At 52.0% G+C, this 27,791-nt stretch overlaps 1 protein-coding gene across 1 annotated transcript in view; it reads left to right on the top strand.

Annotated features, from left to right (window-relative positions):
• Nucleotides 1–27,644, top strand: part of HPSE2 (heparanase 2 (inactive)) — a 109,921-nt gene extending 82,277 nt beyond the window's left edge. The window contains exons 5-11 of the mRNA XM_017839754.1: nt 2,883–2,930; nt 10,161–10,254; nt 12,841–12,947; nt 13,765–13,879; nt 25,703–25,848; nt 26,812–26,958; nt 27,041–27,644. Coding sequence (XP_017695243.1) covers nt 2,883–2,930; nt 10,161–10,254; nt 12,841–12,947; nt 13,765–13,879; nt 25,703–25,848; nt 26,812–26,958; nt 27,041–27,206 — 823 coding nt within the window. The 3' untranslated portion in view covers nt 27,207–27,644. The remainder of the gene's footprint in view (nt 1–2,882; nt 2,931–10,160; nt 10,255–12,840; nt 12,948–13,764; nt 13,880–25,702; nt 25,849–26,811; nt 26,959–27,040) is intronic.
• The last annotated feature ends 147 nt before the right edge of the window (nt 27,645–27,791 follow it).

Below are 27,791 nucleotides of genomic sequence, written 5' to 3'. Positions count from 1 at the left end.
GTTCCCTTTGGAGAGTGGAGACCATTACCCAAGTCATCTGGGGTGCTCCAGGAACAACTCCATCTCTAAAGCAGGACTTGAAGATTTACCAGGAAGTTTTGAACTTCATCTTACAAAAATTTCAATAAAAAGAAAAAGAAGAAAACAGAAAGGAAGAAAAACAGACAAACAAAAAGAAAAAACAGGCAAATTTTGAAATTTGAAATTGAAAACAAAATTTGAGGTAGACATGCATCTTTTATGGTAAAATTTGAAAATTACAACAACTAACTGATTTATTTTGCTATTATGGAGGTGGAAGAGGAACACCAAGCAAGTCAGGGCCTTTTCTGTCCTGTTTTTGGTCTGCACTATGATCTATAATTGATGCCTGTGTCCTAGAACAACATTTTCTTGGCAGTTTTTAATAAGAGGCCAGTTAGCTTCCCAGAGACATGGGAGAGGGGACAAATGGATATCCTGCTTCTGCTGCTCCAGGGATGCTGGTGGTTACACTGAGGGTTTGCCTTGCTTTTCTGTCCCTGCTCAAAACCACTGTAGAAGTCCCAGTTTGCAGCGGGGCTCTAGGAAATATGGAAATGGCGAGGAAAACAGGAGAGTGTCTTCCTCCAAGCTTGGTCTGCTCATAGTTTTGGACTGTGAGTGGAGATTGCCAAGCTGGTCCTGAAGAGACCATTTAATAAAGTCCAGGATGGTTTATTTTCAGCCAGAATGTAAAGCATTTGAGCTTAGAAAGCAAGTTGGGCTAATCATCAAACCCAATTGCAACATATTGATTTTCAAATCCAATATAAATTGTGTTCATAATTTCAGTTTAGAGTTCATTATTTCACTCTTGTGCATTTCATATCTTACATTTTAGGCAGCAGTCCCTGCACAGAGCATTTAAAACCTGGGAGTTGGGCTTTTTGACTCTTTTGGCATATTTCTGCAGACTTTGTTTTATACAACAGCAGCCTCTCCAGAGCAATATTTGCAAAATCCCCTTTTTGCCAGGTGCCCAGTGTGAGTTGTGGGAAGCTCACACTTCTCCCTATGGCTGCACTAGGGCTGGTCCAGCTGGTCTCCTTGCCCTGCTCAGCTGCAGAGGAATTGTCCCCAAAGCATCGCCCTGCCACTAATTTTCCGGGCCTGACCCTCAAGAGAGATGTAAAAGCATTTCAGAGAGGCTTTTACATCTTTTACAGAGCCTGAGAACTGAGCTCACAGCACTGCTAGGCAGCAGAATTGGGGATGCATCAGTGCTACAGTTTACATGTTATTGTTTTTCCATTTCTAATTGTATCTCTTCCCTCTCTGGCTGCAGGGATTTATTATTGCTTCCTTTGCCAGCATCCTCTTATGCTCCACAGGGTTCAGCTGCCCTTTTGTCCCAGTCTATAATTGACCATCGTCATTAATTTAAAGTCAGAATGATTGTTTCCAAGCTATATTTAGCCTGAAGCTTGCTTGCTCCTCAGACCTGATTAGAGGCTCGTGTGCCGAAAAGCTGCTGCTTGTCCCTGCCATGACAACTAGTCTGATAGAAGGTCTCATCTCTCCTCACAAACCTTCCCTTTCCTTCCTTGCCCTTGGTCATGGGGCTTTCCTGGGGAAGTTGGGGTTGCTGGACCCAACACCGCTCATCCCTGTGTACTGTGGAGTCAAGACAGCGGTGACATTCCTGCTGTGTTCCCAGGATCCTCATGCATCAGATGCAGCCCAAGAAAATACAGCATCATTTCCTTTCTCAGCATATTCACTTGCTCAAGCAAATGTCTCCTGTCATGTGTGCATGTTGTCACTTCCAAAATCATTAGCCATGCAGTGCTCGTTGCACTCGTGCACAGAAAACGTGCCTGTCCAGTCAGTGTGTGCCTTTATGTGTTTTCAAATCTGTGCCCCTAAACATAAGAATATAAGAACTGATTGAGCTTCATCGTGGGAGCTGCAGTTTCCCGAGGTGCAGTTTGGATTGCTGGACTAGGGAGCCAGGGAGGCACCCCTGCAGCTACAGGCTCCTGCTGCAGAGGTTACATATGGTCCCCAAGATTAGGAATTGCCTTGGTTTTGGGATGAGCAGTGTAAGCAGGTATACTTGTGTAGCCTCAAGTCTGACTCAAATAGGAGATGTCTGGAAGATGGGTATTTCTTAAAGATACTCGAGTCAGAAGCCATCAGGAGACTAATACCTAGATAATAACTCACTTTAGCCTTGTCCATTGAAGTGCTGTCATCAGTTATAGGAATGGGACAAACCAAAAGTGCACCCAGGTCAGAATCCCATCAGTTTGCTAATAGCCAATGCCAAAGAAAGAGTCAAAAAAAAGGAAAGCATTTAGCAGTATTTGTCCAGCTGTTGCTCTCTTCCTCCAGAACTCAGGAGTTTCTTGAGCTGGAGGTGGCACTTTTGCATCTAATAGCTTTGCTGGGTTTTGTTTCCATTTTAGTCCATTTTTCCAGTCCTTGCTTTAATCCAGGCAAATATCTCCTCAGCTTAAAGATACTTTAGGGGAAGAAGTGTCTGCTTTTAAGATGGACATTTAAAACTTCTTCTTTAATTGCTATTGAGAGTTGTTAAAGTCATAGAACTTAGTACATGCCTCAAAGTCTTGTTCCTGAAATGCTGTCTGAAAGCTCTCTCTACCTGCCCCAAAATGATGCCCAGAGCTCTGCTGCAAGTTGGGTTTCACTCTGTTGTTCTCTGCTGTGCTTGCTACAAGCATTTGTATTAAGTAGAATTTATTCCTTCCGTTTAAGAACACAAAGGGTTCATTAGAAAGTATTTGTGGGTGCAGTTGCCATCTTTTGTATCCCGTCATGTAGGATGGGCATTGGTTTTTTTAAGGATTTCCCCTGTGACAACACTGGGCTTATGTTGTTTCCTCCTCTATTTCTCATAGGTTCATGAAAGTGGCTGGAGGCACAGTGGATGCTGTTACCTGGCAACAGTAGGTATTCACCATTCCTTCTACTTTCCAACACTAACTGTAGTGATTGCAGATGCTGAGGACAGAGCTCATGCCCTCTCTGGGTGTCAAAGGGGGCAGATGTGCTACGGCCACCTCCTCTGTTCTTCTGCTGCATTTAAATAGGTGAAAGAGGCTCTGCCCTTCCTTCTCAAGCCTCTCAAACAGTTACAGGAGTGGATGTGTTAATCTTTACCTCTGCAGTTGAGACACAGGCTAAAAACACACTGCCTGCATGCCTGGCTTGCCAGATCGCTGGAAACAGGGCTCTGCACTGGACTGCCAAGTCCTTGGAGGCGGCTAGGAGGACAGGCAGCTCTGAGGGTGGCCTGAGTAGGGAAAACAGGAAGGCAAAAGCCACATGTGACAGATGCATGGGACTATCTGAAAGCCCTTTTCCATTCACCCCAATCACTGTCTCCTCATGCCTGCTGGCATGAAGCTAAACTGGTTGGTTCAGAGGAGGGAGAGTCAGCTCAGTCCAGTGTTCATATATAATGCCCCAGTCCCCTTTCTGTTTTGTAAGGGTGTCCACAGACACACAGCTGTGTCCTACACTGCAGGTGGAGCCCCAGGAGCAAATATCAATGGAAAGGGGATGAAGATCCTGGCCCAGCTGGGGCTGACAGAGAGATGCTTATACCTGACTTTCCTTCTGTTTCTTACAAGTGCTGCAGTTCAGAAGATCAAAACTCTGAGCTGTAGCTCTGATATACCAAGCACAAAGTAGAGGAAAAGGTTTTCTTATTTGAGGGAAAATTCGTAAATATCTCTTTCCTCCTCTTATTTCTACCTGCCCCAATTTGCATGCTGTGGCCAGAGGTAGGGTCCCCAGCAGGCTGTGACTCTCTGCAGGGGGAGTGCAAATGTCAGTGCAAAGATGAGGCAGTGTGCAAGCACAGCATTGACCACCGAAACTTATAGCAAAAGGGTTTATGGGGCAGGCAGGACTCTTTCCTGCCTCGGACACATTTCAGGGACAAGGATTCACTGGACCAAAAAAACTGTGGTGAGACCACCCTGTTCTCAGAAAAACTGAATTGCTGCCATGCTGAGTTAAACTTCCTATGCAGGACACTGGCCTTGAGCATGGGAGCCAGGGTCTCAGGTCCAAGTTGTGCTTGTGTGTGCTGCCCACCCAAATTGGTTCTTCACAGTGACCCTTCATGGGGTGCTCGGGTTGCCTTGCTGAAGTGCAGCAGCAGAGTTTGTAAAGTCCACCTCTTGTAAAGGCCTTTTGGAGACCTGCTCTTAAATAGAGCTTGGTGGGTTTTAAGATATGAGGTTTTCTTGAAAGTGCACCCATGGTCTGTGTGTCAGTGTGTTAACCTTGGAGGCTTCCTGTAGAAGCATCTGTTGGCATCTCAGGGTGGTTTATAGCCTCAGGCATGACCAGCACCCAGTAAGTCCCATTCCTGGAGCTTGGCTTGCCTTGATGTTACTTGCTTGGGTGTTTAGCTCCTCGAGCTTCTCTGCCAGGCAGCAGCAGCTTGCTGCAATGGGAACAGTGGGGTAGCAGAAGATTTGGAGCAGAATTTGTGTTACTTACAGGCTCATGCTGTGCAATGATGATCTATCTCTCTGCTGGGAGTTTGCTTTTCATGATTACACGATGTGCTGATCGCATTTACTTAGTCCAGGAATTTTTTTCTGCAATGAGACTTGATCACTGGGCCAAGCCCTTGGATGAGTTAAAGGAACAAACTTCCAGGCTTCAGATGTGGAGTTTCATCTGGTGTGCAGGGAATCTGCCTGCATGGCTGCTTTGAAACCTTTTCTCATAGGATCAGTGGGAAGTGCTGATAGGCTCTGGTGCTGAGCAGCCACGCTGAAGCAGCAGCCTGTGAGCAGGAGGACTGGCGCAGCTCCCCACGAGGGTCGGCAGAGCTGAGCTGCTGCCTGCTACCCATTTCCACTGCAGCATAGGAGCCGCTTCTCCCCCAGCCAGGGTTTGCAGCTCTGGAGATTGCACCCGTATGCGATTGTGTGGACTGGCAATAGCCACAGCTTCGAGCTGGGCTTCTGTACTGTTTATGAATAAATGTCAAAACAGTGTCTCATCCCTCTGCTCCAAACAGCAAAACAAAACAAAACAAGTTCCTTTGTATCCAAGAAGAAAATTATTAGCAGGAAACTAAACTGCTGTCTAACTTCAAGTATGAATATTTTGGTTCCAAACCCTAACATTCTCCTGGGATATTGGTTATAAATTTGTCAAATCTGTTATTCCTTTGAATAGTCTGTGCTGCATCCAGAAAGGGAATTGAGAAGGGAATATATTGCAGGGATCCCTGTTCTCTGTGTGAAAATAGAATCTATCTGAAATATATCTGACAGAAAAGAGACACTGGGTGGAAATAAGCAGCCTCACCAGCCTTTCTGAATATGGTTTCACTTAGATAAGTAACTGAGCATACGTGCCTTCCTTCAGAAGTAAAGTGTTGCTGTAGAGGGTTGTATGAATGGCTTCAAAGTGCTTGGGGAATTACACTAAAGGAGGTTGTGACAGTGGCTCCAAGAGTTTTGTCATTTCACTGGTGATTTCGTTTGTTATGTTTGATTATGAGTAACTGCAGTAACTCAACCTTTGGATGTGGGTTTCCACTGCTCAGAATCCTCCCCACAGCCATCTCTTTGCTCTGCGCTGGTGTCCTCACACATGATGAAGATTCATTGTCCACTTAAAGCTGCAGCTGCGCCCTGGGCATACTCCCTCAGTCCGTACAACTGGTTTTCCATTTGAAGTCTTGCACAGAACTCCGGGTTTGGCATATTTATGGGTAAATCCTTATGCAATGCTGCCTCTGAAGCACAAATCCCTACTACTTACAGGCAAAGTAAATATTTGCACCTTCAAAGTCAGTGGATATCTGTTCCTGTGGCTTCTTGGAGAATGCCATGTTTTCTTCCAAGATAGAAAGTCACTTGTCCTGTGTGGCAAATCAGAAATGCCAGACACACAGGCATGTGTGAGATGTTGCTTAAAATGCTTTTGGCTGGCTTGGTTTGGGTGACTTCTGACTTAGTCATGTTGAACATGCAGATGGAGATGCTCACAAGCAGTAGCATAGGGCAGATTTCCCAAAGGTTCCAGTTGCCCAGCGTGTGCACACACACCAATGCATATAGCAAGGGTATATGTTGGGAGCTCAGAGTGCAGTGTCTTCAGAGGTTGTGCCTGGAGGAAGGAGCTGGATGAAGGAATTCCTGACCCATCTCCACCTGTAAATAAACCTGGTCAGGCCACAGCTTTGCCCACTGGACTTTCATCCTCTTCACTGTCTGATGGAGGGAACGGTCCCTGGCAGCATCATGGCCTGGGCCACCAGCACAGTCCTAGGCAGTGCCAGGGCATGACTGGGCAGATGGCATGGGCCAGGGCTGGCTCCCAGTGGTAGGAGAGGCAAAGGCATGTTGTCAGGGGGCAGAGAAAGGCATGACTGTGGGTTGTGCCTTTGGGCCAGAGAGCAGCCCCCAGTCTTTCTTCATCAGTGCACTTACTAGTTGACTGGCGCATTCTGCCTCTCCTCTCCAGTGGGAGCAGTGGGGCAGCCCCATGTCCTGTGCTGCGTATGGGGGTTCTACCCTCTCCTTGCGAAGATGTTCATGGATCAGGGCCATCTGTCAGCAGAGGTGTCTCATTTTCACAGCTGTAGTGGCTGCAGGGTGTCATGCTAAAGGTGGGGATCTTCCCTGCTTAGCGTCCCCAGCAGGCAGGTGCTCTAATTCCTAGCAGACTCTCCCTGTAGCAGCAAGCAACAAAGTAGATCCGGAAATTCCTGAGCTTTGGGAAGTGGGCTTTAATGTAATTAACTGCAACAGAAGAAGAGGTCAGATAATAGGGGCAAAGGTTTCTCTTCAAAATGAAGGAGAAAGTAAATGAAACCAGCTGCCCAAGAATCAGTGCACTGCCTTCATTATATGCGGGGCAATGCTTTTTGGTCCCATGCAGCAAACTGTAGATCTTTCCAGAAAACCATTTTAAATGCAGCACAAGACCTGGAGGCGAGAGGACAGAGACATGTAGCCAGCCCCAGAATTGCCCAAGTGCCCTGCCCTTCTCTGGGAGTCACTGGGGAGTTGTGTGCAGCATAGCCAGTGCCCATGGTGAGCATGCTGATGTCTCCTAGGCTTTGGGGCCAATTCTGGTGCTGCACCATACCCAGACCACTGACAGGTCTGTCAGCCTGTGTTGGAGATGAATAGATTTTCCATGAGCTACATGTCCTCTGCCTCTGCAGAGCCTCAGCTGCCAGAGACTCCTGCCCGTGCTGGGAAGGATGTGTCCATTCATGTCCTTTGGCACTCAGACCTTGCTGGACCAGGAGAGGAGCTTGTGGATACCGTGACCCCTGAGGCTGGCTCATCTTGGCTGCCTGGGGAGGTACTTGTCAGCACTGGAGCTCCCTGCAGCTGCTGCTGGCTTTTTTGGAGGTTGAAGAGTTTGTGACTGTTTTAGGGGTGCTTTTTAAAGTCAAGTGCACTGAGTCATTGTAAATATCAGCAAAGCTGCAGTCTTTGCTCCTGGGAATAATCCACGCCTAATGAGCTCTTCTCCTGCTTTAAAGGCCTGACAGTTGTTTGCATTTTGTGGATTGGTATACTGCCTTTACTGATGGTTAAGGTTTCCAAAAGGATGTGCCCTCATCTCAACGATCTGAAGCCTACAGCTGGAAACAGCTCACCCATTCCTGAATAGCCAGGTATCGCTGCAGTCCTCAGTTCCTCTCTCTTCCTTCGCAAGCCATGTGCAACTGATGCCATCTTCCCTCTTCCCCAGTTTGAGGAGATTGAAAGTACCTGTTGGTGACCAAGAACTCACCAGGCAGATCTGCAACAGATCCTTGCCATCTTACTGAAATTTGTAATTGCCTTCATGATCTGCTTAAATACGTGAAGCGGAGGTGTTCCCCTCCTCACTCTCCCAGGAGATAGGCTACCAAGATTTCCTGAGACTGAAGCAGGTTTACTTCTGCCCTTCATGCCTCTACCAGTCTCTGTTTCTCTGCATTGTTAATGAAGCTGTCAAAAGAATGTGACCATGGCACTATCCCCTGGTATTTCTGATCCCTGTAGGGTCTGGGCTGTGCTCAGCACAGCAGCACCTTCCCAGGCTGCCTACATGTGGTCCCCTGGAGGGCAGAGAACACCTTGTGCTTGAATGAAGTAATGAGGAGGTATAGGACTGCCTTTACTCTCCAAGGGGTTTATCCTGGTCTCCAAGACCATATTGGCTTGTGCTGACAAGCTAAACCCTGCACAAAGCCTGATGTATTGGACAGGTCATACACAAACTGAGGTAACTCTAACTCCATCTTTTACTTGTCAATGCAACCCTTTTATTGCCTTTCAGCCAGTTTTTGGCCCAGGTGATGGGGTTTTTAGTCCACAGCAGTCTGAAAAATAGTTTCTGTTCTGTTTTTAAGTGCCGTGCTAAAATCCAAACATCTGCCTTCCCCAGAGTCCACTGCTTTGTAATTTTGTCTTAAAAAGTAATCTGTGTAAACCCCACCACTGCCTGCTGCTCACAGATCTGCTTTCCTCCCGGCAGCCAGTGGTTCAATTGTGTGTAAGTGATCAAAATTATTTTGAACGCTTCCTAAATCCTCCCTGGAGTTAATATCTGCCCTTAGCACCTTTCAGTCACCAAGGACATACAGATATGCTCTTGCCTCCTTCCCCGGTTACACAGTGTTGGCATGTGCCTGGCATGTTTCTGTACTTCTCTGGGGATGCAGCTGGGACCGCACACCTGGGGGAGGGTTGACAGGGGAGGTTCTTCTTGTTTAATGCATTTGCAAGTTGAGCCTGTAATGCAATTCTGCTCTGGGACAGTTAGTGACTTGGAGCAGTGAGACATAAAAATCCTCTCTGAGCACTTGTGCATGTTGCACATGTGCCAGGTGCTCTGGCTGAGGCTGAGTTAGCCCACAGCATCCTTTGGGATGCTCCTGCATTCCAGCACCCAAGTGAAGGAGCCACTACGACTGCTACAGCTGCTCACCATTGCAGACGAGATGCCTGTTATGGAGAAAGCAGCCCTGGAAAGGTGAATTCACTTTTCTTCAGACTCCAGATCTTTAGCCCATTATGTATCCTAACACTCATGGCTGCACTGAGGTCTGCAGAGAAGGAAAAGGGTCTGTGTAACTCCGGTGAATTCTGAGTGGATGTAGCTCCAGTGAGAGATGGGAGGCAATGACTGAGCCCCACCAGCATAGTCACAGGTGCTGTAATTCCTGGAACCCTCCATCCCCCCAACATGGCTCTGACATGCTCTGGGGCTAGCTGTGTTGAGCAGCTGACGCACACTGCAGAACTGGGAGAAGGTTCAGAAAGCTTCTCTTGCAAAACCTATTTATCAGCTAAAGGATCATTCCGGGGGGTATGCCAGTGCACGCTGTAGCAGGCATCCTGGGGTACCCGCAAGGCTGGGAGGAGCCTCTGGGATATGTGCAAAACCTGCCACTGCTGCTTGCATGGGGCAGAGATGACAGCCCAAGACACTTCTTCAGAAGGAGCAGTTTGGGATTACCTCTAGCCACAGGGTAAGTGCGCTCTGGGACAGATTGCTTCACCTTATGGCCTGGAGCCAGGAGGCAGTATTGAGGCATTCCAAAGCCTTCCTCTCACATTTAGATGATTCAGAGAGATGGGCAGCACTATAGCTATGCTTTATGTAAGCAAGCACATGGAGAGCAGGAATAATCCCCATGTATGGGAAACGCTCCCTGGCATTCCCAGGCCAGAAGGTATTTCTGTGAGAGCAGGATTTCCTCTGCAGGTAACAGCCACAACATTTCTTGAGTGGAGGAATCAGATGCAGATTTGCTGAAAGAGCAAGCAAGAAAGGTGCAGATGGTGTGAGGGGGCTGCAAAGCCTTTGCAGGTGGCATTTTGCTCCCAGCCTTTGGCATTCTGCTCCCAGAATTTCACCAGCAAAAGTTAAGAAATTGCAAAACTTTCCATGATTCCTGCAGTGCAGGATGCTCAGCATTTAGGGTGCGTCCACCTTATGCCTTGTTTTGGATACTGAAGCATCTGCCAGACACAGGCATGGCTGAAGGGCCAGGGCAGGACAGGGTGCAAGCAGAGACTCCCCCAGAGCAAAGGAGGCTTCTTGGCGTGGTACAGCAGCAGGAAAGGAGGGCATGGTTTTGGGGCAGAGCTACTCCCAGCTGTCTGATCCTTGTCTTTTTATTTTCCTTCCAGTTACTACATTGATGGTCGGGTGGCCAAAGTGACGGACTTCCTGAAAACACGCCTGTTAGACACACTCTCTGACCAGATCAGGAAAATCCAGAAAGTACGTGAGCGGAAAGGGTCTGCAGGGGTGAGGGGACACTGCCTGTGGTGCCTGGCCATGGCACAGCTCATGGTCAGGTACAGGGCTCAGCGCTGATGCACTCCCAGGGGAGCTGGTGTGGGGTGGGGATGGAGGATGGAGGATGGCTGCTGGGGTGGCTGTGCTTCCAGCCAAAATGCAGACATCCCTCATGCAGGGATGGGGGGAAAGACCAGGCAGCACAATGCCTGGCCCCAGGGTGGGATGTGTGGCAGGTTGTGAGGGAAGCGGCCACGTGCTGCAGCACAGCATGGGCTGTGCAGGTGTGCTGGGATGCAGGCTGGAGGCACAGGGCAGGGGCAGAGACAACATGCAAAGCCCTGCTAAGGCAGCTGACTGGCTTGAGTGTCCCATCTGTCTGTTCCTGAAGGGAACAGCATATAATGAGGGTGTTCTCTGAAACTGGCTCCCCGGGACAAGGGGATGAGTGAGCAGTCAGGCAGTACCAAACCATCCCAAGTACCGCCGGTGCCCAGCTTGCTCAGGAGGGGTCTCCTACTGCCATATCTTGCCCCACTTGTTCACAGTGCCTGAAAATGTTGCTTGCAAAGTAGTGACAGTTGCATTCCCAGAGTGACTCTCACTAGTGGAGATTCATGACCATTATGAACAACTGTATTTTTTCCCTGATGATCATGTTTTGACTGTGTCATAAAACCCAGCTGTTGCTGACATATGGTGTCAGAGTCTATAGATCTGCCTGGCTAGTGAGCGCTCCTTTCCCCACTGGTCCAGGGGACCCAGCTCACATCTCTAACATTGGGATAGGTGACAAGGGCTTTTCAGGGTCTCCCTGCTTCGGCTGATATGGGGGCCAGAGCTGTGACTGACACGCTCAGCTGTCAGTCCTGGAAGAAATAAGGAACACCTAGTGAATGGGAAAGGCTTTAGGGACTAGAGGAGGTGTCTGTCCATCTGTCTTGTCTAGGTTTTCAAATCATACCACTCACCACAATGTCTCACTGTTGTAATTCCTGCAGGGAGAAACCATAGAATGAGTAAACAACTGAAAGAGGCCCTGGGAAAGGGGATGAGAGGGTCGGCACAGCAAAGCTGGAGGAGAGGAGCCGCTTTCTGAGTCCTCTGGCACAAGCTGGGAATCATCCATGTATGTGGATGATCCTCCTGCTTTTGGGAGGCATGGCAGGGTGGTCAGTGGGGCGAGAGACATCAGCTGACCCTGCTTCCTCTGAGAGTATAATACCACATGAAAAGTGGTGGCATGTGTCCCACCTCTGCTGCAGGTCAGGAACCTGCTGGGAAGGGAGTGGGACCCCATCCGTCCCCAGACCAGAAGCAGCAAGGAGCTGCCCTTGATGCAGGTTGAGGGAACCCTCACACCCACGAGGCAGAACTGGCTCTGCACAGGGCAGGGCTGGGGAAGGGCTCTCCTGGGAATGCCAGTGTGGCTGAGCAAAAGCACAGCACTGGGTGCTAATAGCCTCCAGCTTGGCTCTGAGTCCGTGCATCCTGCCGGGGCTGATTAGAGCAGCTGGACTTGTCCACTTCCCTGTTTTATTGCTTCCTCTCCGACCGGGGAAGGTGGCGGGCTTAGATAATTACAGGCAGGATGCCAACACCTCTGGGGCTTCAGTCAGGGTTGTCGACTCTCACAGGCTGTGAGTGGGAGGCAGCCCAGAGCTGGCGTATTTAACATCTTTGAGGGATCCCAGTCCATCCAGCACATTCCAGCGCTCCTCACTAATGGGGCAGGATCCATCAGGCTGCGCAGAGCATTCCTGGGGCCTCTGGGTTCGCAGACATCTGGTCGCAGAAGTTTGTCACCCAGCCTGGGGAAGTGGGATTGCAAGAGAGAGGACAGGGTGTTGCTAGGTGCAGAAGGTTGCTCATGCCAGGAGAGGGCAGCTCTGGCCATCTGAGCCCTGCTGTCCTGTCTGGCATCTCACAGGTGTCTGCACTGCTGGCTGAAGCCTTGAAAGGGGTGGCCCAGCATGCTCGGATCTGCATGTCCCATCTGTGCCATGGACCCCTCGGATGGCAAAGAAGACCCTGCTCAGCCACAGGACCGACTATCCATGCCCAGAGAAATCCCACGGCTTTCTCTTTGGGTGTCTGCCTTTCCTCCTTGTGGCTCCAGTACACAACCCAGTGCTCCCACACTGCAGAGCCATTGGAGCTCAGGGGCTCCCCATGGCTGGCAGCCACCTTGCATGGGGATATGGAGAGCTAATGTGACATGGGAGGGCAGTATATGGGATGGAGTGCATAGGGAGGTTATAGGGGAAGAGCAGGGTCCAGGACTGGGAGCATGAGAGCACATTTGGGAGGGCATGTTTGGAAGAGCTCCAGAAGATGGGTAGTGGGTATGTGGCAGTGGCAGGAGAGAGTGAGGAATAGTCTCCCATCACCAAACTATGGTGAAGACACATAGTGACATGCCAGGGCCAGGCAGGCACTGACTGCCCAGCAGCACCATCACCAAAGGCCTCCATAAGTCTTTCTAGGGTGTAGGACAGGAAATGTATGCCTTGGCTTTAAATCACAAGTGCGCCAGAATAACTTTGGTTTCTTTTGTCTCTTGTACAGGTAGTGAACACGTACACACCAGGGAAGAAGATCTGGCTGGAAGGTGTTGGCACAACCTCAGCCGGAGGCATGAACAACCTCTCCGATTCCTATGCAGCCGGGTTCCTGTGAGTGACGCCGGCTTGCCAGCACCAGGGCACTGCCACCCCCACTCTGGCGGGGCTGCAGCACCAGGCTCAGGTGCTGCAAAGCCACTGCAGCTGACAGAGGGCAAGCTCCATGCCCACCTGAACCCCCCTTAGTAGTCCCTGGCAGCCTGGGTATTGTTATTTTCTCCATTGTATCCCTATTACCCCTCCTCAGCCCTGATTTCCTGTAGGTGATCCAGCCTCTGGCATACTCAGAGAAGCAGAGTAAGGAGGGACTCGTCTACTGGTACAGTCCCATGGCCTGGACATACTACTGCAAAGCCTCAGTTCGGATCTTCAGCACTGGCCATGATCAAAAAAGATGGAGGAAAATTATCCAGGCTTTGCAGGGAAGCACAGGGACATGCATGAGATATCAGGGCTGTAAGGGTTGGAGACCTGTCCCAGGGGGTGTGAGAAGACAGGCTGGTGCAAAGGTCCAGTCTGCCCCCCTCGGACAGTGCGTGTAGAGTGCTGGCAGGCTGTGGGAACACCCTGGGCTCTGGGCACAGGGATGAGACGTTGGGATGCATGCAGGGGCTCAGGAGCGGTGTTGGGACACGCAAGCTGAGCACAGCTGAGGCAGAGGTGGCTGCAGTGGGGCATGCAGGTTTTCCGGGGCAAGGATAGTGGGAGCTGGTTAATACCCAGCTCACAAAACCATCTGAAGGCTTCAGCTCAGGTGCTGGAGCAGACATCAGGTCAGATGCATGAGAGTGGCTGTGCCACTGGGGCCAGGTCATCCCTCCGTGGTGGTCCCTCCATGGTGCCCTGACTCTGTTCACTCTGTCCCCAGGTGGCTGAACACACTGGGCTTGCTGGCCAGCCAGGGCATCGATGTGGTGGTGCGGCATTCCTTCCTCGACCATGGCCACAACCACCTGGTGGACCAGAACTTTAACCCCTTGCCGGTAGGTCTGCCCAGGGGCGTTGTGCTGGCACTGGCTTCTCCTTGCACATCTGGGGGGATTCTCTCCTTGTGGCCTCTCTGAACTCTGCTGGAAAATGAATTTTCCAGATCTGTTTCTTGCAGTGTTAATAGAAGATATTAGTTCATGTCAAGTATACCATGTTGGTGGCAGATGGGAGAGTGATACCTCTGAAACTTCATCTAGTGTCCAGGGTTGGTAGCACAGGAGGGAGGCGGGTGCCACTGAGGGGGGGCCAGTGCAGACTGTGGATTTGGAGGGACATATATGGCAGGACCATCACACATAGCATGGGGCACACAATCAGATCTCTAGTGTTGAGCTGGCCTGGGGGAAGCAGCACTCGATTTCAGATCTCTAGAAACGAAGGTGAAAGGCATTCGTAGCTTGACAGTGAGCAGCGGTCCTCACCAGTGCCACACAATATCCCTCACTCTTCAGAAGCACCTGGGCAGAAGGGAACTCTCAGAACACATGGTGCTGATAATGAAAAACCCTGTTAAAAGTAGCAGGTTTCCTTTTCCCGTTGGGGCTAGTAAATATGCTGCCTTGTAAGCATAGTGCCTGGTAGAGCAGCTGGGTGCTCTGCATCTGCACTTTAAGGGATTTATGGGTCCATGACCCAGCAGGCGCTGCTGGCGGGCTGCGGATCCCTGTTGGAGAGATGCACAATTCTGACAGTCTGAACTGCCTTTGATGCTGTGCTTGGATGTTGGTGGGTGGCTGCAGGGGAGCAGAGGCTGAGGGAGCTGTGTCTCAGTCAGCTCTACCTACTTGGCCGATGAAAATGGCATCCCTGTGACAGCATCCCTGAGTGTTGGGGTGGACACAGGAGGTGTTGATGAGACACAAGGTCTCTGCTAACCCTCCCAGCATGGCATGGTGGTTGGCTCTGGAGAGCAAACCAGTGAGCAGGAGAGCATGGTCCCCTGCCTGTGCTGCTCTGGGTATCTTGTGGAGCACCTAGGTCTGCTCACACATGCAGCCTTCCAGCAAGCATACCTGCCAGATCTGGGGGCCCGGGCTGGGGGAATTCTTGAGGACTTTGAGCTTTGTTTGAAATGAATCTGAGCCTGCAGCAAGCACTTGATGGCTTTCTTCTGAAGAGCCAGTTTCCCTGGCCAAACCACATCTCCGCCTTCCCCAAGGTTTCAGGGCCCCCCTGGATTGCTCCTCGGTGCAGGCCAACATCTGCCTGCTCTGTGGACAAGGGCAGTGGGTGGCTGTGGCTCTCCCAGCACAGCAGGTCAGAGGGTTGCCCATGGCCAGCTCTGCCAGCACAGTGTGCAGTGGCCCCAGAGTGGCTGGAGCAGGCATGCAGTTAGGAACAGGATTAAAGCTAGGGAAGGAGTTAAAGGAATAAACCTCAGGCTGTTAAACACAATGAAAGTCTTTAAACTGGATTTTGCTGTTGTTTTAAAGATAAGTCTCCCAATAAGTTAGATGTCAATCTCCATCATGATTGTTTCCTCACTCTCCCATGCTCCTTCAGTGCTGATCCCACATATTCCTGCACAAACTGTAGCGGTACTTCCCCAAACCTTTCCCTCCATTCCTGTGCTATAAAAGAGCCATGGGCAGGTGCAAACCAATGAAGGGTTTAAAAGCTATGAACTCCACAAAGCCCAATGAGACCGGGCCGTGACCTGCTCTGCAGGACAGTGGCTGCTCTTTTCCCGTGGGAGCTATCAGGGAGATGAAAGCCGCTGGCTGTACCTGCGCGGGGCCTCGGCACTGTGAAATACAATCTGCTCATTAGCTGCCATGACAAAGAGGTTTCCGCACGTCGGCTGGGCGTGAGGCAGCTGCCTGCTGAGAGAAGGGCTGCACCGCCGCAGCATCAATCACAGCTCCAGCTGGCAGCTCCTCAGGGAACTGGGAGCCAGGGCTGGGCTCCCCATAGCAGTCTTTGCACCTCCTTCTCTTCCCCTGCCACTGCTGATGCCTGCTTGTTAGATAAAAGGATGGCGTGTTTCAGGACGATGAGCTGAAGCTGAGCCTTTTACAGCGGTGTCCTTAACTACCAGCTAGCTGCATGGTCCAGAGAGAGTTTCCTGCATGGTCCAGGGACAGTGCAGAGATGCAGACACAGCCCTTCATTCCTATCTTAAAGAGCCTCTCATAAAAACCCACGTGATTTGTAGTCTGTCACCATACAAGCACTGTGCTGGTGCTACACGAGCCCTCCTCCCTGTCCTTCAGCTGGATCCCTTGGATCCACGTCAGTACCATCTCTGTTAAGATATGTTACAGTGGACGGCATAAGAAAGCTCATAACGTGTGGCGAAGGTGTCATGTTGGGGAATCAGGAAATGAAAATAACAGGGATCACTTGGTGAACAGCACAGTGGGAGCCTCGGCTTCTAAATCACCCTGTTTCTTTCTTCCTCTCCCATGGGAGTGCAGCTCTGAGTGGATTTTTTATGTGCAGGGGAAGGAGCGGGCAGATCACCACATCGCTCTACGTATAGCAGAGTGGCGTAGCTGTTGCGGACTATGCTGTGAGCTAGCGAGGGTTGCCAGCTCGTCAGGTGGGTAGAGAGCATGTCTGCTCTCTGGGCATAGGCACCAGGCAGTAAACATGGGCAGCCTGGCGGGGTTTGCTCTGTGCTTTTTGAGGGTTAACCTTGCCTTGGCTTGAAAATAAACTTCCAATCTCTGTTCGTTTCAGTGGGAAATGCAAGAGCACCTGGGAATAGCTGCTTGCGGGCAGGGTTGCAGTGAAACCTTGAAAGCAGAGGTTTAAGTAGGTCTATTCCTGGCTTTGCACTGTGGTAGCTTGCAAGTGCAATGTAGCCTGACTCCCCAAAAATGGTCTCAGGTGGCAGAAGCGTGGCCAAGGGGCCCTGCAGCTTCCCAGTGAAGTTAGGAAGATGCTCACACCTCTGCTGGGCTTTCCACATGCTGACTCATGAGCTAAGCAGGGACTTATGGCTTTTGGGGCATTTTGCAAGGGGCATGGCCTTTGTGCCCCCCATCCAGGTCCTTCACCCATGGAAGAGCAGCTTGAATGCCCGTCCTGGCTGCCACAATTGCCCATTCACCCTCTCTCTGAGCTCAAGTGTTTTACTGTCTTGTTATTTTTGAAACAACATTTTCATGTATGGTTGGAGTGCTTTTTCTTCCTGAGTGATTGGGGCAGTCAGTCGTATAATAGTAAGGGCTCGTGCTTGAGAAGCCCTTCAAATAAGCCTTTCACAGGTACATCAGTCTGTCTGCCTGCACTTAAACCCACCTGTACATATGAGGGACTGAGGAGTGGAGGGAAAGAGGGCAGGAACAGCACCAATATTTGCTCTTCACAGGGCAGTGCCTCTGAAATGCTGATCTGGCATTTGGTAGCTCTAGGATCATTTCAGACATGCAGCTTACACACTCTATCTCTCTTTCCTTAATATCTTTCTGAAACAGTCCAGAGGGATGCCATACATTTATTTCACCCCAGACAGGCATAAGATTTCTCTTCACATTGTTACATAATGTTAAAGACCTTTTTCAATGCTCTTCCACATGGTACTCACCTCTTTTTTTATCCATCCTTGGTAGTGATTTCTGCTCCCTTAAGGTACAATGCTATAAGGTTTTACCTATGCAGAGAAAAAACTTGAGCATATTTCTAAGTAGGGCTTGAGGAACATAAGCCCCATGGAAAAGCCAAAGCTGAAAACCAGACTTCCACTTCCTGATAACTGTGGCTCCTCTTGGACCTTCCCCTAAAGACTCTGGACAGTAAGATACTAAGGTAGACACTAAAATTTCTTTTCTGCATATAAAGTTCATATGCAGCATGAGAAAGTCCCAGAGGGATCACAGGGTGAAGTGACGGCAGGGGCTGCCTGCTCAGCTGTGGTGGTGGAAGACAATATGATATTGCCTGTGAATTGATGGCGTCCTTGAGAAAGTATCACAGCAGTGTGAAGGTCTGTGCCCAATGGTGCTGTGATCAGATGCTTGGATGCTGCAGGTGATTTTTCACCTCCTTGGCTTTGCCCAAAGGCACTGATGAGAACTCAGTGGGAAAGAGTATTACTGTCTGTCCTGGAGGAGGGGGGACCCTGAGCTCATACTGCGTCTGTCCTTAGTGATTTGTATCCTTCCCCATGGGGCTTTCGCAAAAGCCTTGGTGTGAACAAGCTGAGTGCCAGGCTGCAACCATCCATAGAATCTCTTGGGGTCCATGGGGCAGAGCCGTGGTGCGAGCTATGTGCTTGGGCTGCAGCTGGCAATTTGGTACCAACGGCGCTTGCCCAACATGTCCCAACCATCAGGGCATGGGTTGGGCCTCCCAGTCTCTGGGTGCACAAAGGCAAGGGGCCATCCAATGAGGTGCCAGGAGAGTGGGAGCGGGTCCCCCAGCCATGCTCCCGCCTACTGCACGTACACACTCCCTGGTGCGCTCGTTAGCTGAGCTGGCTTGGCAAGAGGTGCTGCTAATTGCAGCTGGAGGTCCCAGCCATCTCCCCGAACGGTGCCTCTCCCACCCCTGTGCTGCACCAGAGGGGCCCCAACCTGGCCAGGGCTGTGGGGGCTGGGTCCTTGCCCACCTGTGCCCATACCCACCCCGGGGGGCCAGGGGAATTCAGCTCTGCTGCTGCCCCAGCCCATCTGCACATCCAGCACTGAGTCACCGTGCTGTGCACACACAGCCGTCTGAGCTGCCAGAGCAGAGCTGTGGCTGCCGATCCTCTCCCAGGGACCCTCAGCTTCAGGTCACCATCTAGGAGAGGGTGGTTGGGTCAGACTGCAGCATGCCACGTGTCATGCAGGCAGAGGCATGGTCCCAAGTATGGGAGTGACAGAGGGTAGGGAGGGAGAGCAGGTTCAGTGGAGCTCACACACACATGGAAACTGTTCCTGATGATCATAAATCTGCTGCACGGGTGTATGGCACCCCCATCTGCCCTGCACGCTGGAGCACTAGCTCTGGTGGGAGCGGCGTCTACAGACAGGGGAGGGGTGGGAGAGGCAAGGACTGGCAGGAGCTGTTGGTACAGGATTTTCGCTCTGACCGTGGGAGGGAGGGATCAAATCCCAGGCAGTTCAGGTGTGCATGGGGGAAAGGCATGAGAAGTCAAGCTGAAACATGGTCCGCTGAAGGGCAGAGTAGAAATGGTGCCCTGCAGGAATCTCCCAGCCAGCCTTGGCACAAGTGCCTAAAGCAGGGCATCCCCTCCACTGCCTCGTCCTTTCTACCGTGTCTCAAGGACTGAGGCATTGTCTGCTTTCTGCACTCTCATTGCATTCATCCTTCCAGGAGTTCCAAGTTAGCTCTGAGGATCATTTTATCTGTGAACAAGAAGACAGATTTAAAGCACCTAAACTCTTGCTTGCTGTCACATTTGGTTAAGGCACCTTTTCCTCTTAGTGCACCAAAAAAAAGGTCTCTGAAGTTCATATGCTTGGACTCTCAAATGCATCAAAGTTGTGCTGCAGCTACCAGCTCTGGCACCCACCCACTGGAGCTGCAAGACATGTGCAAACCTGGAGCTGGGTTGTTCCTCCTGCACTAGAGGGTGGAGCAGAGACAAACTCCATCTGGGACCAGCAGAAGTGGCTTGGTCTTGGGAGGGTGGACACAGCCACTGCTCACAATCTCCCAGAAGCACTATGCTAGTGACAGACCTGCCCACCTTGGTGACAGAGCCATCCCAGGGCTGTGCAGGAGGTGAGACAGCAAGACCCTTCTCAGGAGAGGTTGGTGTTCTGGAAGAACAGGAAGCAGAAAAGTTGTATTTGGTTTCCAAGCTTTCTGATCTGGCAGCTCCACTCCCTGTAGCCTCCATTGCCTGAACCCTATTAGGAAGAGGTGATGACAAAGGAGAGGTTTATCTGTTCCTCCATCTGCTCAGCCCCCCAGGAAGGCGGAGGCCACTGACCAGGGCCAGCTTGTGAAGGGCAGTAGGCAGGGGCCACTTCCCACTTGCCACTTTCCCAGTGCCTGGGTAGGCTGTCCCCGCAGTGCCACTGGTGCCTGGCAGTGATTCCTGTAGCTGCTGCTCCCATAGCAGGAATTTTGTGTTAATGTTGGTGTTTGGTTCCTCCGGGGATGGAGAAGAAGAGCAGCAGAGAAAGAGACAAGGGAGAGGAGCTGAGCGAAGGGTGCAGTGGCTTGAAGGCTGGAAAGATGTGGTGCTTATCTGAGCCTTGGCAGGTTAAGCTGCTGGCACAGCTCCCGGAGACCATGGGGGCTGTGGGATGAGGGGCTAATACTCAACCCAAAGACAGAGCTTGCAGTGCTGCTGGCACCAGTGGCTGAGAACTCTGCTTTCTGAGCGCATGACTGCACATACATTACTAGGTTATTTCGGATGAGAGGGACTCTCCTGTCTGTCCCCGCATGCTGTGCTTCGGAACTTATTGCAAATCAGGAGCTGAAGTCAAGGCAAGAGCTCAGCACCCTGTGGCTCTTGCTTCAAATCCTGGCTTGAACACAAAGTGCCTACATGTCACTGAAGCTGGTAGTTTTGGGGAGTAGATTGCACTAACCATGGCAACCTGCAAATTGGAGCTAAAAGCATCACTCGTTACATGTTTGCCTATCCCTCATGAGGGGAGCATCAGTGTCTGAAGCTGATGATTTTGACTTCAGCAAATGTTCCCTTTGGGGTGAGGCTCTGTCCTCCTCTGCTTTTCACAGGACCTTGCACAGGGTTTGGGTGAGAAAACCTTGAACTCCCACAGTCCAAGAAGCACATAAAACTCAGGGATAATGTTAAAAGCAGTGTTAGTCCAGCCATGCTGAAGGAGCAACTTGCTATGGCTCGAACAGGATGTAGGGAACTCCACAGGGAGAAAGATTTGGATGCTGAGGTTCTCTTTAATATACTGGAAAAAGAGAGAACAAGAACCACTGGTTGGAAGCTGAAGCCAGACAAATTCAAGCCTAAAATAAGGAGTGGGATTATTAATAATGCGGATGTTTAACCGCTGAAACAGACTCCCTGGGAAGTGGCAGCTTCTCCATCTCTCCAAATCCTCGCAACCACAGTCACCATTTTCTGGAAGATGCTTTTGCCAAAAACAAGACATTGGGCTCAACAGAGTGATAAAAGAACAAAGCTCTCTCCTGTGATGTTCAGACCAGCCAGCCCTTATTTCCAGTTGCTTGGACTGTGGAAAAATGGAGGTGAAGGTGCAGGAATGGAGCAATCTGTCACAGGCTGTTGAAACTGGAGTGTGCCCAAGGCACAGAGGAAGAGCTTGGGCAGCTTCAGAAGACGGAAGAAGCAAGAGGAAGAGGAATAGGGTAAGCAGCTGATGCTGCTGGTGACTTAGGGAGATACAGCCATGCACCGACAGCCCCAGCCAGAGGAGGCCGTACACCACAGGGTCACAACTTGCTCCTTTGAAGTTCAGCTGCCTTTGCTAGTTACAGCCCCCAGTGGATTGAAGGGCCACGGCTCTGTTACTCCGGTTTTCTGATTATGGAAACACCTTCTCACACGTGATGAGCACAGAGCTGAACAAACTCAGGTGGGCTGTAAAGCTGCTTTGCTGCCTCTAGGAGAGAGTAGGAATACGCTCCTCCAGTCCTCCTGATGGCTCTGGAGGTGGGAGGGTCTGGTTAATAGTTCTGCCTAAGGGTCTGCCTAATCAGCCTTGTTTCCAAAAGCTGAAGTCTCCAAAAGCTCCTGCAATGAAGTAAAATATGCAAAGAGATCAAGTGGGAGCCGCTGGGCTTTCCCTGTCTAGTGGAAAGCTTGTAGGTCTTCACTGGCCCCATGGGGCTCAGAAGATGAGGCTGGTCTGAGCTCTGTACTTGAGAGCTCACTTGAGACAAGTGCCCCTCCTGCTCATGAATCAGGAGGGGCAGGCCAGGAGACCTCTTGGGGCACAGGAGGGCTCTGCCTTCAGGTGCTCCTCACCTGCAGCACTGCTTAATGGGTCTGCAAAGTAATTAAAGCAAGAAAGCTCCCTTGATTCCCATGGGACTAATAGCAAACCAGCTTCCTGTCTGCTATTCCTCCTCTACCACTACAGCTGTATCGCTGGCTCAGCCCTTTTAATGGGAGACCTCCAAAAGACAAATCCTTTCTGCAGTTGCATGGGAGCCACTCATTTCCCTGGGCATTGCCTGGGCTGCCTCTGACAGGATGTCTGACTCCACACTGGAAGGCAGGCATATGTCTTTGCAAGGGATATGTGGGTGCTGCCAGCCTGGGGAACTTGCTTGCACAGGGTTTGCCACATAGGAGTGGGTGCCAGCAGCTGTCAGGGGCCCAGGAAGAGGTCACTGATAAGCAGAAAAATCACCCTGTTTGCAGCCAAGCTGGGTTTCAAGAGCAACTGTTTCCCAAGCTGGTCACCATTTGAACAGGAGCAAGTAGCTGCAGGTGCCCAGCAGTCCTGGTGTGATATTGACTGGAGTTCATTCATGGCCAGTGGAAGGAGCAGCCCTGGAGCACCAGCCGAGATGGGGGAAGTGCCTTCACCCAGCAGGTTTGTTTCCATCATGCTAGATGTATGTGTAATTTATCATCCAAGTGCTTGGTGTCACCAGGTCCTGGTAATTTATTGCAAGTAACGTGATTTTGGCCCCCAACACAAGAGGACTTGTGATGACGCAAAAAGATGCAGCTGTCTTCAGTGCTTCCCTGCAGTGATCTGAAGAGTTCAAGTGCCTCGAGACTGGTGCTGATGACTCCTTTTTCAGGCCCGGGTCATTTTTCTCACCCTCCTTTGAACTCTCTTTGGTATTTTCACATCCTTCTTGAAACTGAGACTTTGGAGCTGGTCTTGCCAGCAAGGCGAGATAAAATCACTGCTCTCCCCTCACCTCTTGCAGATGGTGGAAGGACAGGATGGTCCCTGCACTACACTGGAGCATTGCCTGTGCCAAAATGCTGCGTGCTCAGCAGTGATCATCTCACACTTTGCAGAACAGCTCACCCTGCATCACTGATGACTGCCTTACCCATCTCACAGCATCTGCATGTTTTTTCTCAGAAAAGCTGTGTACTCTTAGCTGGATCAGAAGCTCACAAAACATAGCCAACACTTTCCAGAGAGACAAGAATTTGTCCTTGTGCCCAGCCCAGGAGACACTGAATGGTGCAGCCCTGCCCATGAGTCTCCAAGGCAGGAGCCTAGGGCTCAACACCCCCAGCTCTGCAGGGTTTGTCAGAGCACACTTGGGATAAGTGTGTGCTAAAGATATGAGATTTGGCAACAACTGGGGCAGGTTATGGGGCTGGGCAACTCCCCGTACCCCCACATTACAAACTTTGCTGCTGCTGAGCCTTGAGAGTGGAGGGATTCTGATGTCGAAGCAGCAAACCACTGGGGACCACACAGCCCAGAGGGATGGGCGCTCAGATGGAGGCTGGAGCTGCTGTGCCAGTTACCCATGGTGACAAAACCATCAAGAGCCCCCTGCAGAACAACTCAAGACCCATAGGGAAATCCTGAGGGCAGACACCAAGCGTCTGGCCTCTATCACTCCCATAACTTGTGGGTGAAAGCAGCATCTCATCAGTGGAAATGCTGAGGGGGCTGCTAGAATGACCTGAGAACCTGAGCTGACAAGTAGGTCGGGACACCAACTAATTTATTTTTCACTCATGACCATGGGACTAAACACTCACCTGTGTTTAGCCTGTGCTCACCTTTGGTCTAGCTGTAAATTCAAGTAATTACTCATCTAATGATGCTGACTAATGAGTGTCTCACCAGAGAGCTGGCAGTGTGCTGGGCACTGTTTCTCCTGTCTGCCATGAGCCTGGGCAGCATGGGCCAGCACAGGTTCCTACAGCAGGGGAAGGCTGGCAGAGCCCCTGCAGCTTGGTGCAGGCAGGGACATCCCCAGGCTGCAGAGCAGCCCCACCAGCCAGCAGGGTCAGGACAGTGGCACGTGCCTTATGGCCAGCACATATATTTGGCATTGAGCAACTGCAGCTCATCCTCCCCAGGAGCTATGGCCTTGTGGCTGAGCCTCCTCAGGCTACACAAGCTTCTCCTTTCAACCTCACATCTACTTAAGGGCTCAGAGTTTGTAGAGGAAGCAGTTACCAAGCTGGTGTAGCACAAAGACCTATGGTTTTGACTGAGAGCAGCAAGAGGAGAGCAGAAGGTGGCTTTTCTTCAAGCATTGTGGCAAAAGCTTACATAGAAAGTGGGAGGTCTGCTTGGATCTTCCTTTGCCAGGCCAGCCAAGCACTGATGGAACAGATTAGCTTTTGCTGAGCTAGGCTGGAGAGAGGATGGGGCTGGCAGTCCGATCTGAACAGCGGGTTTTTGCCTGGTGCTGGTCACTGCTGCCCCACTGCTCAGTTTTATCTGCTGATCTCTTCACCTAAAATGCGTGTTAATTAGGGGCTGTATGAGGGTTCTCCACCCAGAGGATGGATAACTGTACCTGTATGAGGGATCTGCACTTCCACCTGCCTGTTCTGCCTTGCATCCTGGGGCCCTGGAGACCCCATTTCCCCCTCCACATGCTCCTCTGGGGTGGCAGGCCCTTTCCTGGCACTAATCTGGCCACACAGAGCTTTCCTTGACTTCCCCAGGCAGCGTGCAGAGCCACGGGGTGCTTGTTCAGTGCTCCCTTCCTCCTCACTGGTCAGACACCGATTGGCAGAGCTGCTCCTGGAGCCACTGCAACTATTGGTGCTGGGTGTTCGACATTTCCAACAGGGAGGGGAGATCATCTCAACTGCCCTGGTATATATGGTCCCTCTAGGACAGAGGGGGTTTATCCAAAGTGCTCATGTGTGTGATAGTGCCTCAGCACTCACAGGCAGCACCCAGAGAAGCAGCGTGAGAGGCTCCATCTCCCCAGCATCACCTGGTGTGCCTGGATCAGCAGTGGGGCCAGAGCCCCATCCTGTAGAACAACAGGGGAGCGCCTGAGCCTGCCCTTTCCCTTCCCACAACCCTGCTTCATTTATCACACACCTCCCAGCCTCTGCAGCGGATGAGTGGGGGGCCCTGCCGGCAGCAGCCTCCATCACCACACAGCCTCACCTCCCTCCCCAGGGCTTGGGGTCCATCCTGTGTGCCGAGCAAGGCCATGCCCTGCGGGAAAAAGTAGTATGTGGTGACGTAATTAAGGTCTGAACATTTCCTATTTCTTGAGTGCTTGGCTTCCCCATGCTCCATGGGAGGCTTTAAAATGGGAAAAATACCTCTGGGAAGCTGAGCANCCATCACCACACAGCCTCACCTCCCTCCCCAGGGCTTGGGGTCCATCCTGTGTGCCGAGCAAGGCCATGCCCTGCGGGAAAAAGTAGTATGTGGTCATGTGTGTAAGGTCTGAACATTTCCTATTTCTTGAGTGCTTGGCTTCCCCATGCTCCATGGGAGGCTTTAAAATGGGAAAAATACCTCTGGGAAGCTGAGCACCCTCAGCAGTCCCAAAAGCCAGTGTGCCACAAACAGAGATGAAAAGCTGTTATGCTCCAGCTCTGTGTAGAGAGTGGGGGAAGAGCCTGCTGCAGAGACATCACCCTCCTGCGTGGATCAGCTGGAGCTGGTGCAGAGGTCCACAGCATGGCTACATGTGGGTCCATGGGAACGTGCGAGGGCACTCATGCTGCTCCCCATGCTCTGTAACACAGCCAAAAGCTGAGCTTCTTTAGAGGGTATCCATGTATTCCTCTCTTAATCTCTTTCCTGGAAACAGTGATGCCATTATGGTTTGGACTGCACAAAAAAAACTCGCCCCAAGGCAGACATCTGGCACACAACATTTTCATCCCAACAGCCAAAATTTTGCTAGGCTGCAAGCAGGGAAGCCAGCCTCTCCTGCCAGCTCACTCTGTGAGTTGGGGGACTGTTGTGCTGCTGACTGTCCCCTCTGCCCCCCAGGATTACTGGCTGTCCCTGCTCTACAAGCGCCTCATTGGTCCCAAGGTGCTGGCGATCCACGTGGCCGGTCTGCAGAGGAAACCCCGCCCCGGCAGGGTCATTCGCGACAAGCTCCGGATTTATGCCCACTGCACCAGCTACCACAAGTAAGCGGAGCAAGGGAGACTGTGGGCTACAGGGTGGGATAAGCGGTACCCCCAGGAGATGGAGACCGACAAGGACACGCTGGGGCAGGAGCCTGGCAAGGCAGCTTGGCTTCCCAGGGTATTCACCTGGGTGGTGCTCTGGCTGCTGTCAAAGTGAAGGAGCACAGGAATGGCGATGCCTCCGATGAAAGTCGTGGCAAGCCCGTGCCTGGGAACGGGGCCGTCCGGGACCGGTGAAGTGGTCTCCGGGCAGGCCGGGCAGCAGAGATCAAGGGAGTGGATTACACACGAGGGGCCCCCGGTCGGTCGGGTTACCCGCTGGGCCGCGCTGCCGGGGAGCCTGGCCTGGTTATTGTTTCGCTGATAAGGTCTTTGAAAGCACCCCAGCGAGCCGGGGGGGGGGGCGGCCACCTCCTCCGCGGACACAAGTTGCTATTGTGGAGGAGGAGAGACTGTTTCTTTACACAGTCCAGATGCTTTCAACATGCCTCCAACTCGGTAGGAAACCTTGTCCAGTAACTGACAGGTGCAAAGTGCTTTATAGCCTTTGTTTGGGGCTGCCTGATTAGGAAGGGACAGAGGAGCAGTGTCTGGACCCGTCAGTTAGGTGCCTGGGGTGGCGGGGGCAGACACCACTCACACACAGAGTTCCTCTCCGTTCTCAGCCTCCTCCTTGCAAGTTTGAGGGGGCTGTCCTGGGACCACCACCCCTGCTCTGGACACCACTGTAGCACCCTCTTAAGTTTTGTCACCCTTGGCTGAGGAGCAGGGGTTGAAAGCTGTCATGACAGAGCCAAGCTTTGTGATGGAAAGGTGGCATCTGCCTGTGGAGGGGCAACTGGGATGGTGACATCCGGATGGCTGCATGAGGCCAGTTCTTGCAGAGATCCCCAACCCCCTTGGAGGCAATGCTCCCAGGGCACATGGCAATGCAGCCTTCATCTCCCATTTTCCCCTTTGCAGCCACAACTACGTTCGGGGGTCCATCACCCTTTACATCATCAACCTGCATCGCTCCCGGAAGAAAATAAAGCTGGCAGGGACGCTGCGGGATAAGATCGTCCACCAGTACCTGCTGCAGCCCTACGGCAAGGACGGGCTCCACTCCAAGTAAGTGTGATGCCGGTGGCTGGGGTTCCCACGACTGCCCCGTCCTGAATGCCACTGCCCTGACCCTCTCTTCGTCCCGCAGGTTGGTCCAGCTCAACGGGCAGCCACTGGCCATGGTGGACGATGGGACCCTCCCTGAGTTGAAGCCTCGCCCTCTGCGGGCCGGCCGCACCCTGGTCATCCCCCCGCTGACCATGAGCTTCTATGTGGTGAAGAATGTGAATGCGCTGGCTTGTCGGTACCGATAGCCCGCGGCCCAGAACAGACTTGCCAGCCCCGCTCCTGCACCCGCACACTGCCCAGGTCACGCTGCCTCCTTGGCAGCCCACGCAGCCCCGTCACAGGGCCATGCTGGGTGGCACCACACATGCCCTCATCCTCACACCCTGGATGTCCTCTGCCTTGGCACCCACTCCCGCCCTGTGACCACAGAGCTCCACGTGCCCTGACCACCGTTCTGCCAGAGCAGTGCAACAGCCAATTTGCAGGGCCTGCTGCCAGCCATCCCATGAGCTGCAAGAAGCACCCGGTACCTAGTGCCCACTGGCTGCGTGGAAGGCTGGGGTGCCGAGCCCCGGTATAGCGTGGGGCAGGTGCCCTCCTGAGTCCCCTGGTCCTAGTGCCCAGGTGGCGACCCTTCCAGCAGCCGGACCCCCTTCCCCGGAGGCAGGCAGTGCTCCGGTGCAGCAAGCGCATGGAAGCAGCTCCCTCTACTGCCGCCAGGACGCCGCCAGCCGGCCTGGCCCGCCGCGGGATCCACCGGCCGGGGCGGGGCGGGGTGGGGCGGGCCGGGGGAGGGGACGCCGGGGGCCGTCCCGAGTGGGCGGGCCCGG

The sequence above is a fragment of the Lepidothrix coronata genome, unplaced genomic scaffold (genome assembly GCF_001604755.1).
Source record: "Lepidothrix coronata isolate B3197 unplaced genomic scaffold, Lepidothrix_coronata-1.0 Scaffold8, whole genome shotgun sequence".
Lineage (NCBI taxonomy): Eukaryota > Metazoa > Chordata > Aves > Passeriformes > Pipridae > Lepidothrix > Lepidothrix coronata.
Note: the sequence above shows the minus strand (reverse complement) of the source record. Positions and strands in the feature narration are given on the sequence as shown.